The 13,498-nt window shown below is 45.1% G+C and overlaps 1 protein-coding gene across 1 annotated transcript in view; it reads right to left on the reverse strand.

Annotated features, from left to right (window-relative positions):
• Positions 1-13,498, reverse strand: part of LOC126259566 (phospholipase DDHD2) — a 210,044-nt gene that overhangs the window by 78,024 nt on the left and 118,522 nt on the right. The window contains exons 3-4 of the mRNA XM_049956471.1: positions 7,407-7,708; positions 6,771-6,900 (exon numbers count right to left, since the gene is read on the reverse strand). Of these exons, the coding sequence (XP_049812428.1) occupies positions 6,771-6,900; positions 7,407-7,708 (432 nt within the window). The remainder of the gene's footprint in view (positions 1-6,770; positions 6,901-7,406; positions 7,709-13,498) is intronic.

Here is a 13,498-nt window from a genome sequence, read left to right on the forward strand (position 1 = left end):
ACTTTGAAAGTTACCACTGCTCATGCTGCAAGGTTTGCCCACATAAATGAATAAATGTATTTACTGTTAATTTTTTAAACTGCACATTTCATTTATAAACACACTATATTTGGGACTGCAGCTGAATTATTGTGGAACATGATGACAAACATTTCCAGCAGCAACTTTGCTCTAACACTTTATTTAAATGGCTGGAGTGAAGTGCATGATCCCATTATCAAATACAACACACCTTGAAACCCGTAATTCATTAAACAAAAGCTGAAAGTAAGGTGACAGCTAGAAAGATTTTTCACTGTATTTCCATGACCTTACTTATTCATCGTTTCACTTACCTATCCATAAAACCAACTGTACATCATTACTGAAATGACACTATAACCAGTTACAACTGTAAACTTCTCCGTTTATTCTCAGTGTAACTGTAAAAATTTTCCGATGTAAATTATGAATGTGGAACCGTCCGTGGCCTTTTCATTGTCTGCAAATCCATGTCTAAAGCACAGTTTACACAGTTAAAATTGTCAGCTATCACCATTAGTTATGGTTAAATTTACACTTATTTCCACATAACTCAGTGAAAAGGGCATATGGTTACTCACCACATAGAGGAGGCACCGAGTGGCAGACAAGCACACTGACTAAAGACCGCTAGATATTATTTAACTATTGGAATAAGTCCTTCATCAGATGTAGACAAAACAAACACACATTCACATACGAGTAGTGGCACGGGGCCCGATGCTGAAATCTATGTGCTTGGGACGTCTGCTGGTTCAGTTGGCATGTTGGCAGCCCTACAACTAAAACTCAGATGCTGTAGCAATAACTAACATTTCAAAATATTTTTGCAGCACTAAGTGCCATATACACGACCTCAGCCACAAAAAGGCCTACCTTATTGTGTATAAAAGCTAGACATGAAGCCTAATGGACAAGTTGAGAAGGCGGGCTTCAAAATGGTCCAAATGGCTCTGAACATTATGGGACTTAACATCTGAGGTCATCAGTCCCCTAGAATTACTTAAACCTAACTAACCTAAGGACATCACACACACCCATGCCCGAGGCAGGATTCGAAACTGCGACCGTAGCGGTCGTGCAGTTCCAGACTGAAGCGCCTAGAACTGCTCGGCCACAAGGCAGGCTTCAAATTGGTGTCTACTGTGTGTTGGTTTCTGCTGTGAGACCACCATGTTCTTCCCCCTTCCCACGAGGACCACCACCCAGGGATCCTGCCACTGCCAGACTGGCCAAGGGACAAATCATTACCCCCCCCCCCCCTAGGCACCAAGCCACTGGGCACCTGCCAGCACCTGGCACTTGCCTCACCTGGGTGTGGCACAGCCGCCCACCAACACCAGGCTGCCCTATGTGACGAAGCACTGTATAGGTATATCTACCTTGCACGGCTTTGGAACTGCGAGGACAGCAGCTACTGTTGTCCTCTTGCCACTACTGCAAATGCATGACCAAGTCAGGGAACCAGGGACACACGAGACAACTGAAGGCCACACAACCAGATGAGAATGAGCACCTGTGATAGCTGCTGCAGACTGTAGCTCGTAGTAAACAATTTCTGTGAAACCTGACTGTCTTGGTACAGCCACCTTCTCCTCATGCTCGGTTCCCACAGCCCTTGCCAAGCCATCAACACCCCAACACTCAGAGCGGAAGAATCCCATCATCTACACAACCAAAAGAATGGCTTTTCCACACCCCTTCCCTCTCCACGTAGCAGTAATTGCATGCCCAACCTACTACATTTGGAGTAAGAAGCAGAACTGACAAAGGTGCTATGGTCGTCAGCAACGCAAGTGAGCAGCAGCATGTGCATTTTATAACCAAATGTGGATCATTGAATCTATTGTTCCTGGATTTATACTCTTCCCACTATTCTGTTTTACAATATGTTTGGTATAGACTCAGTGCTAGTACCTGGGAGGGGCCCAAGGAATGAGCCAATGAGACTGGTTGTACATACGCAACGTAACCTACCAGCTCATAAGACCTCATGCACTAAATCACACAGTGTGGTGTGCTGAATATGTTGAAGGAAAAGGTATTTTAGCAGGCAACACGGAGAAAGCGCGTGGTTGAGATGAGGAAGGCCATAGGTGCCTGGGAAGTGTAAGTCAGGTAGGTAGTACGTGACCTTAGGCATAGTTTGCTGTAAGTAGAGAAGCAGGAATTTAGTAGTCTGTAGAAGTGTGTGTGATATGTCCATATGTAGTGGAGTGCAAAACGTAAATGAACTTGTGTTTTTTCTTGTTAGTTACTGAGGATAGATGTACATGTACAGTACAGTTATGTTTAAGTTTGTGTTGCATTTATAAGAAAGGACTACAAGTAACTGTAAAAGAGATGAGGCAAAAGTTTAAAGGAACTGTGAGACAAAATTTTCTGTTCGCATTGTTGAGTACTGCAATATGTTAATAATTTTGTGAAGTGTGTACCTCTCATGCAAACAGTGATTTGCGTAGAAATAGTGGTGCAAACTTGCAACAGAAGTAGGTTGTGAGTGAGTGTTGTAAATAGCAAAGAGTGTACGAGGAAATAGAATAGCTATTAGTTGAGGTACAGAAGCGCCCAAAAGTATTTCGAAGAAAGCATTATATACAATTACTAAAAGTAAGTGTTAATAGAAAAACTACCAGCAGATAAATGAGAAGTATGTAATTGTAATCCATTTAATGCACAACTACATTCAGTTTAAACAGTTATTTGACATCAAAACAAAAAATGACAATTCTTCTGGCTCAAAAGTAATTTGTAGGTCTAAGGACATAAGAATCAAACAAAACTATTTGGAATACGAGGAACGTATCAGTATTTCATTGTATACCCACTGACATTGCTCACAGCTGCACATGTATCTGACACTGAATTCACAAGATTCTGTAATAGATTAAGTGGGAATTTTGACATTCATCAAATAGGGCAGCAGGAAACTGATCCTGTTTTGTGAAGCTTCTATGTCAATGATGTCAATCCAATGCATCCCAAAGGTATTTAATTGGATTTACACCCAGGCTCTGGCTTGCCCACACCAAATGTTTGATTTTTTTTATCTGAAAAGAATTTTTTTAAATAGCCAAAAGTGTATTTTGAATTAGCATACTACTGAAATATTGAATTATCTGGCATGTGCTTTCTCCCATATGTACCATATTCTTTTCTGAAGTGACATTGTACAGGAAACAATCCATTTTTCCTTCTATTTGGACTATAAGATGAAAATAAGCCCAAGTAAGACGGCCCCACAGCATGATGCTGCCACCAGCATGCTTAGGGGTCAGTACCCGATACTTTTTGTTGTACCTTTGGGTTTTTGGTCAACATATATGAAGTAATGAGCACACACTTGAAAGTCTCACACATTAGCAGTGTGTTGTTTTCTGCAAGAGTGTGCCGCAAAAGAGCAATACCATGAACTTCCGATAGAGCCCGCCACGGGCAAGTACCTATTTAAACCCTGCCGCATTATGCATGAGCTCAGTTATGTTATTACAGCTTGTAAACATTTGCCTTATCTTATTGTGTTCAGTGTATTTTATGGTGATTGATGTACATGCCACAGTCTAATAAAGTTGTACTAACATTCTTGGTCATGTTATATGTCCAAATTACAACAGTATACACTGTACACAATCAGAAGAAAGTACACTAATTTCACTTTTGTTACTCCATAAAATCTGTAGCATTCCAAGTTTGATGTTTCTTTGCGAACTCTATCCTGGTTGTTATTTTTTGAATTTACGAGTGGTTTACGTAATGGTTGTCTACCATTTAAATCACCTGCTACTAGGCAACATTTTTCATTAAGACACATGTAGGTCCAGTCCATGATGCTATTCGAAACATCCCTAACTTGTTGAGACGATTCTCTTGGATCAGCAGCCTACTGCTTACAACTCATTCTGTTCTCCCTCGTCGTCTTTTTTTTAAGGACGACCTGACATTCGCAGAGTTTATTGTACCGTTGACGAGTTCATTAGAGATGGAGCACAAGCTCAGATGAGGGAAGGATAGGGAAGGAAATCAGCTGTGCCCTTTCAAAAGAACCATCCCACCAATTGCCTGAAGCAATTTAGGGGAGTCACAGAAAACCTAAATCTGGATGGCTGGACATCGGTTTGAATTGTCATCCTCCCGAATGCAACTCCAGTGTGCTAACCACTGCGCCAGCTCACCTGGTTTCCTGTTTTTGCCATTGGCACACACACACACACACACACACACACACACACACACACACACACACACACACACTTATAGTAGTCGTGATAAGCCAAAGTCTCTACCAATGGCAGACTCTGACTTTCCCTCCCACAATGCATGTAAAACAGATAAGTCTCACATCAGCCAAGAATTCTTTGCATTTTTGCATGCTTCTAGTTGTACCTACAAACAAACGAACACTGTCTGAATGACTAACTGTGATGCCAGAATATTGAATGGTTAGGGTTTCCAGTCTTTGCGACACTGACTCTAAACAGCAATAGACAGATTCTACATGCATTTGAGATGATTGTTAGACATTACATCATCACTAAACCACTCAAGGTCCTTCAGGATACAGTGAGTGTGGCGAGATATTGAGGTTTATTATGAAATGTTGAGGATTTGATGTGAAAACAATGTGTTAGGGTCATGATTATGTTGTATTATGGTAGATTATGAGGTATTGTGCATATTACTGAAGTATTCTGAGTCTGATGAAGTTAGTACATGGAATTGTGATAGTACTCTAGTCATTATGTCTGAAAATGCAGTCACAGCCATGCTACTACAGACTCTCATCTTTTGCAAACAGTTTTCCTTATTTCAGAGTGATAAGGCAACAGTTAGTATGCATACAGATCTGTAAGTTCGTACAGGTCTAGAAGCACCCGATTTTGATTTTGAGCATGTAATGCTGTTTGTGTAGGATAATGCAGGGCATGACCCAACAGTACACATGAGAACTTATTCACATTTTTCTTATATATTAGGTGAATGCATTTGCCGTGCATTTATGGAAAGTTAGTAGCATTAGCATATGAGTACTATTACCTGGGAAAGACTAGCAATACAATTCCTCCTAGATTCCTACACCCTTATTCCTATGAGACAGTTTTGCACTGCTGCAAAAATGGACAAGTCACAGCTGAAGATTGAAAGAGGTTTACTGACTCCTCAGTGAGGCAGCTTGATGAGTGCTGCAGATTCAGCAAGAGGACCACAGAAAGGGATTTAAGTGTGAATAATGGAAATGAGATGCACATAAATCAAGAAGCAAAGACACAGTTGCTGAGCCCAGGTAAGTGGAATGTTGTGAACAGTGTAAATATAAAGAGGGGAATGAAAAGTAAAGGCATACAGCGGCTAATCTAGAATTTGTTCTCTTGACTTGTATTTGGATGTAGAGATTGAAAAGTGTAAATTGTACACATAATAGCCCCTCCATTTCAGCCAGACTTTAAGCAGGAATTCCATGGGCCGAGTTATTCCAAGAGGGGACGAGTGTAGTGGAGTGGGATTGAGCCAGGACTCCATTCTGAAATTCAGGCAACTCACACCATGCCTGCTATTCTGCAACTACGACAAGGGCACTGCAGCAATAACCGGCATTCTGGGACATTTCGGCAGTGCTCGCCAGGTCATGTGCATGACCTCAGCTACGAGACCTGCTTTGTCACGTATAAAAGCTGTCAGTCCGGCCAGGCTAGTTATGTTGCAACAGCTGGGCTTCGAGTCAGGCAGAAGGCCATCAACATTCTTCCGCAAACCCGCAAGGAAGGCCTGCTGGGGGTCCTGCCACTATCGGATGGGCCAAGGGATGAACTGGTGTCCTCCTAGTCACTGACCATCTGTCAGTGCCTGACACTCACCTCCACAGAGTGCAACACAACTGCCTGCCAGCAGCGTAACACCTCCAGGTCGCCTCACCTGATGCAGCACTACCTAGTTATGCCCATTCGCAAGGCCTCGGCACTATTGGGGCAGCAGCTACTGCCATCCTCATGACACCACTTGCTGCCACTATGGACTGCAAGATCGATGCCCGACTGTGACAGGCAAGCAGAGGGGCATGGGATGATGCCAGGCTGCACCAGTGGATGAGAGAATGCACCTGTAACTGCTGTAGCTTGTTGAAGCAATAAAGAGTTTATAGCAAGCATCTGTCTTGCTTCTTCCTGCAGGGATCTTCTTGTCAGAGTAGGCTACCACAGTTTTTGCCGACCCATCTAACACTATGTCCAGAGTGGGAGCCCCCCACCATTTTGACAAAACACTCTCTCCCCCCCCCCTCCCTACACACACACACACACACACACACACACACACACACAGGGGGGGGGGGGGGGATACACATGCAGGATCTATAGTCTCTGGGTGCTATGGACTAACTCTCTACTCAATGTGCCTGTCTGCCACTTAGTTATTCCATCCCAGGTTTTCCACTGTTTGATATATTCAAACCTTCTGTTCACTACCTGTGGGCTCATGTTTGAAGACAGTTATTTTAAATAATTATTTTATTCTATATATAGTTTTTTTTTATTTTCTTCATAATTACTGGTAGCTACTTTTTAATTAAATAATTTGAGACTTTAAACCCTGTATAACACCTGCTTTATTCTTGTTCATAAGGCTTCTCCTCTCCTACAAATAAGGAACTCCTTGTAGTCATCATCTTACTACAAATTAAGCAAACACTTAGCAACAGCAGGGTAAAAGCTTTTCCTGTTTTACTAAGGTAAAGTTGTCCATGATGCAGTACTTACATGAAGTAAAAGCTTCCTCCAATGCAAGAGAATCTGACATGCTGAAAGGTTTCCATACAACTTTTGTCTCAACTTCCTTTTTGAAAAACCAGTGATGATAAACTTGTCTATAGACTGAACCTGCATTCATCTAAACATGGATAAAATGTTTTTGTAAAAAAATGTGCCATCAATGTGGATAAGTGACTGCAGATCATTAAATGAAATAATAATTGAAAGCATTTATTGCACCATGAATTAAATTAACAAATCTACCCAATTTGCAGTGAGTTTCATTGTAATGAAAAAGCATCTCGTAAACTGTATTAATCCACGTCAAGACTGCATGAAACATTAATGAAAACTTTGATTTGGTACAGTGACATTTCTTACTTGCTGCTTCATTTTAAAATTAGCTACTTGCTTGACCATTTTATCAAACATGATTTATTACTGTCACTGAAAAAGAACATTGTATGACAATGGACAAAATGTATTACTTCCTGTTTACAGGTGAAGCAACAGTTTTGGTTCATTTCTCACTGTAAATTTACTTTCACAGTCTATTGTTGTTCCCATAGTTGTTTAAGGCACAAAGTATTGACGAAGAAGTATCAGTAGAAAGATAAACAAAATAACTATATTCAAGTTACATACTTGTCCAGTAAATGACTGTGGTGAAACAGTAGGTGCTCCAGAACCGTTAGTAATTGGAGACTGATACTGAACGGATCCAACAGAGGCTGCAACCGGCTGAGGTTCATTTGGAGAAGCCATTTTCTCATGTATATGAATAGGCTGAAATATTTGAGCTGAATTTGTGACTGACTGTGTAAGTGGCGGTAATGTTGAAGTATTTGCAGTCAAAGGAGGTGCAGAAACCGGAGACCATGAAAGTCCGGGTGGTTGAGCATACACTGGTCTCTTCTGATGACCTAGGCGAAAAGTATTTGTCCCAGCTGAAACAACAGAAATATGCCAAAGCTAAGAATTCACAGTTAAAAATCCCCAAGCAAGACCAGTTCATTATTACTAGTATTATTGACACACTATATATATCAATGGGCATAAGTGGAGGAAGAAGAGGACAGAATGTTGCTCAATACTGCCCTCATATCAACATCATAATTTTCTTAAAAAGGAAAAGAAATTAATGCAGTGAAATTAAAATAATAGCCTCTTACTGTGATTACATGCAACTTTAGCAGTACAGGAGAAACTAACAATAAAAAGATATGCACACCAAAAATCTTAGTAACATTAAAATTATCTGTTCCAGGCCAGAAACTTTAAAGCAAGTAATCCAGACACAATTCACGAAACGTAAAGCATCTGATTACCACTCACCTTACTGGGAACAAAGTGAGATGGAATGAAAATTATTTTTCTTAGTCCATTTTACACAGAACATAAAATGTATGCATAATAATATGTAAAGAACTAAGCCTGTTGTGTGTTATGTAGGGATATGAGAAGTTCAATGCATAAATGACACATTTAACAGTTGCGGGGGGAGGGGTGTCTATAATTACTCAGTACTAATAAATCTCAAGGCTGATTCAGTAATTTAGAAGCAAATACAAGTAAGTTCATTCATGAGAATACAAGAAAACATATGAATGTTTAAAGAGTGACTACATTATTATTGTTTCGAAAACCTCTGGCAAAGAATTGACAAAGCTGAGTGACAAATATAAAAAAAAACTCCTCTGGTTTTTCAGATGGAGTCTAATATTTCGTTTCAGAAACAAAATACACACTAGTGATAGACAAGCAAAAAAATAAATTACTTAGCTTAGTAACAAAGTACACAAATGCTTTCAATAATGAATGTCTGATAATGTTGTGGAGACACTCATTAGTGCACCATTTACCCATCAGTGCAACACCTTCAGCCTTTCCCCATGTACCTCTCATTAAAATTAACTTTCTACTTCCACTCTTGACCAATTTAAAATGTCTCATTTGCCTTTTAGTTTCTTTGTGAGGAGAACCTCTTCATGGACATGTGTTTTTTGTGGTTTTAGGGCGCACAACGTCAACGGTCATTAGCGCCCAGACTACTTTAGGAATGCACCGCGAGTCACAAGTTTAAAACAGCAACAAAACGGAGAACACGATGAAAGACATACTGACAGGCATAGGATTAAAAAAGAAAACAGCATAGTCAAATGTCCTTTGAGAGGGTTGTCAAATTGATAAAATGAAGAACGCGAGCAGCTGCTCGTGGGTCATCCGCTAAAATGGCTTCTACAGTACATGGCAGGCCAATATCGAGACGTAGGGTGTTAAAATTCGGACACGACGTTAAAATGTGGCGGACCGTCAGCAATTGCCCACATGGGCAGAACGGCGCCGGCGCAGCCGTCAGCAGATGGCGATGGCTGAACCGGCAGTGGCCAATTCGCAACCGGGCCAAAACTACCTCCTCCCGCCGAGAAGGGCGTGAGGAGGACGTCCAAGCCACGGGTAGAGCTATCAAGGCCCGAAGCTTGTTGTCTGAAAGTGCAGCCCAATCGGCATGCCACAGCGAGACAATGCGCCGACAAATTACCCTGCTACAATCTGACGAAGGGACACCACAAGAAGCTGTCCGAGGCTGGAGGACCGCAGCCTTGGCCGCGGCATCTGCAGCTTCGTTCCCAGGGATACCGACATGGCCAGGAATCCACATAAAGCTAACCGGAGAACCGACGTCCACCAGCTGCTCAAGAGAGCGTTGGATCCGGTGCACGAAAGGGTGAACCGGGTACGGATCACCGAGGCTCTGGATAGCGCTCAGGGAATCGGAGCAGATGACATATGCAGAATGTTGGTGGCGGCAGATGTAAAGGACAGCCTGGTAGAGGGCAAAGAGCTCAGCTGTGAAGACCGAACAATGGCCATGGAGCCGACATTGGAAACTTTGTGCCCCGACAATAAAAGAACACCCGACCCCGTCATTGGTCTTAGAGCCATCTGTATAAATGAAGGTCGTATTAATGAACTTCGAACGAAGTTCGACAAAACGGGAGTGGTAGACTGAATCGGGGGTAACCTCCTTCGGGAGTGAGCAGAGGTCAAGGTGGACGCGAACCTGAGCCTGGAGCCAAGGTGGCGTGTGGCTCTCGCCCACTCGAAAGGTGGCAGGGAGTGAAAAATGAAGGTGTTGAAGGAGGCGACGAAAGCGAACTCCAGGGGGTAGCAGGGCGGAGACATACAACCCGTATTGACTGTCGAGAGAGTCATCAAAAAAGGAACGATAAGACGGGTGGTCAGGCATTGCCAGTAGCCGACAGGCATACCGACAAAGCAGTATATCGCGCCGGTAGGTGAGTGGCAACTCACCAGCGTCAGCATGAAGACTCTCGACGGGACTAGTATAAAACGCTCCGATCGCAAGTCGTAAACCCCGATGTTGTATGGAGTTGAGGCGGCGTAAGATGGATGGCCGTGCAGAGGAGTATACGAAGCTCCCATAATCCAGCTTGGAGCAGACGATCGACCGATATAGGCGAAGGAGGACGGTTCGATCCGCTCCCCACGACATACCACTGAGAACATGGAGGACATTGAGAGAACGGGTACAACGGGCAGCCAAATAAGACACATGTGGAGACCAACTAAGTTTCCTGTCAAATGTAAGACCTAAAAATTTTGTTGTCTCCACGAATGGGAGAGCAACGGGACCAAGTCGTAAAGACGGTGGGAGAAATTCTTTGTAGCGCCAGAAGTTAATACAGACCGTCTTCTCGGCAGAAAAACGGAAGCCATTGGCGACACTCCACGAGTAAAGACGGTCAAGAGAACGCTGAAGACAGCGCTCCAGGAAACACGTACGCTGCGTGCTGCAATAGATGGTAAAATCGTCCACGAAAAGGGAGCCTGATACATCAGCTGGGAGGCAATCCATTATTGGATTGATCGCTATGGCGAAGAGAGCGACGCTCAAAACTGAGCCCTGTGGTACCCCATTCTCCTGGCGAAAGGTGTCTGACAGGACAGAACCCACACGTACCCTGAACTGTCGATCCATTAAAAAGGAACGAATAAAAAGAGGGAGGCGACCGCGAAGACCCCATGTATGCATGGTGCGGAGAATGCCCGCCCTCCAACAGGTGTCGTAAGCCTTCTCCAAATCAAAGAACACAGCCGCGGTCGGGCGCTTCCGCAAGAAGTTATTCATAATGAAGGTCGACAAGGTAACCAGATGGTCAACAGCAGACCGGCGCCTACGAAATCCACATTGTACATTGGTAAGTAGGCGTCGAGACTCGAGCAGCCAAACCAATCGAGAGTTAACCATTCGCTCCATCACTTTACAGACACAGCTGGTAAGCGAGATGGGTCGATAACTGGAGGGCAAGTGCTTGTCCTTCCCCGGCTTAGGAATCGGGACAACAATAGACTCGCGCCAGCATGCGGGAACATGTCCCTCAATCCAGATGCGATTGTAAGTACGAAGAAGAAAACCTTTACCCGCAGGAGAAAGGTTCTTCAGCATCTGAATATGAATAGAATCAGGCCCTGGAGCGGAGGACCGTGATCGGCCAAGTGCGGTTTCGAGTTCCCGCATGGTGAATGGGGCATTATAACTTTCACGATTCGAGGAGCGGAAGTTAGGTGGCCTAGCCTCCTCTGCCTGTTTGCGGGGGAGGAAGGCAGGATGGTAATGAGCGGAGCTCGAAACCTCTGCGCAAAAGCGGCCAAAGGCATTGGAGACAGCCTCAGGGGCCACAAGGACGTCATTCGCGACCGTCAAGCCAGAAACTGGTGAGTGGACCTTAGTGCCAGACAGCCGGCGCAGGCTACCCCAGACAACAGAAGAAGGAGTAAAACTGTTGAAGGTGCTTGTGAAAGCAGCCCAGCTGGCTTTCTTGCTTTCTTTAATAATACGACGACACTGTGCACGTAATCGTTTATAATTGACACAATTCGCCACTGTAGGGTGGCGGTTAAAGGCGCGTAAAGCACGTCGACGAGCACGTAGAGCGTCTCTACATGCTGCGGTCCACCAGGGGACCGGTACGCGACGTGGAGAAGAAGTAGGGTGAGGGATGGAATATTCAGCAGCAGAGAGAATGACTTCCAGGAGGTGTGCGACCTGACTATCGCAGCTTGGGAATGTTTGATCCTGAAAGGTCGCCCTTGAAGAGAAGAGCCCCCAGTCTGCTTTGGAGATGTTCCAACTAGATGAGCACGGAGAGGGGGTATGCTGCAGGAGATGGATAACACACGGGAAGTGGTCGCTCGAATATGTGTCAGAAAGAGCATACCACTCGAACCAGCGTGCAAGTTGGGGAGTACATATAGAGAGATCTAAATGGGAATAGGTGTGAGATGTATCCGAAAGAAAAGTAGGGGCGCCAGTATTGAGGCAGACGAGATTGAGCTGGTTGATAAGGTCTGCTAACAGGGAGCCCCTCGGGCAGGATGCTGGAGAGCCCCAAAGGGGATGGTGGGCATTGAAGTCTCCAGTTAACAAAAATGGTGCAGGTAGCTGAGCAATAAGTTGCATCATGTCTGCCCTGGTAACGGCAGACGACGATGGAGTGTAAACGGTACAAATGGAAAATGTAAAAGTGGGGAGAGTAATGCGGATGGCAACTGCCTGCAGGCCGGTGTGCAACGTGATGGGATCGTAGTAAATATCATCCCGGACCAGCAACATAACCCCTCCATGAGCTGGGATACCTACCACAGGGGGTAGGTCAAAACGCACAGAGGTGTAGTGTGCCAAGGCAATTTGATCACATGGGCGTAGCTTCGTTTCCTGGAGGGCTACGACGAGCGGACGGTGCAAGCGAAGCAGCAACTTCAAGTCCTCTCGGTTGGAGCGAATGCCGCGAATATTGCAGTGAATAAGTGCCATCGTAAGAAAAAAGGAAGATGAAAGAAGGGGTCACCTCGAAGGCCGCTGAGGGCCTGGCTTCGAGCGAGCACTGCCGCCGCTATCAGTAGGCGGACAGTCATCGTCCATTGGGTCTATAGGTTCATCGACCATCTTGGGAAGATGGCCGGGAGGGGGAGCTTCCTCCGCCGGTGAACGGCCAGATGTTCGGCTACCAGCGGTGCGGCCAGGCGAAAGGGATGACGGCCTGGGGCGGCAACCGCTGGGTGGCGCAGGAGAAGAAATGCGCCGTGGCGGAGAAGGAGAACTGTGCTTCCTATTAGCCTTCTTGGATGGTCGTTTGGTGGAAGTACCGGACGAAGGCTGGGAGGTCGAGGTACGTAGGAAGTCTGCACGGGACGGTTCCTTCTTGAAGGCCCGTGCATCTGACTTCTGGGTCTTCGTCTTAACAGAAGCTGATGAAGGGGCTGGTGTCTGTGGGGTGATGGGACGAAGAGGAGACGTCGACCGCGCGATCTTAGCACTGGCCGAACGGACGACCGTGGTGCTGAAGGTCAGATCGCAGGTCTGGGTTGCCACCTCCCTGGTAGTCCGAAGAGAGGCGAGGACAGTACTGTATTTCCCCGCTGGGAGCAACGTGGGCTTCCTACTAGCCAATAGCTTGCGAGCAGCCGAGGTGGACACTTTCTCTTTGACCCGAATTTCCTGGATACAGCGTTCTTCCTTATAGACAGGACAGTCGCGGGAGGATGCAGCATGGTCACCCTGACAGTTCACACAACGAGGAGACGGAGGTGGACAGTCACCCTCATGGGCATCCCTGCCACAAGTGACACATTTAGCCGCATTGGAACAAGATTGGCGAGTGTGATTGAAACGCTGACACTGGTAGCAGCGCGTAGGTGTCGGGACATAGGGG

This window comes from Schistocerca nitens, chromosome 5, assembly GCF_023898315.1.
Source record: "Schistocerca nitens isolate TAMUIC-IGC-003100 chromosome 5, iqSchNite1.1, whole genome shotgun sequence".
Lineage (NCBI taxonomy): Eukaryota > Metazoa > Arthropoda > Insecta > Orthoptera > Acrididae > Schistocerca > Schistocerca nitens.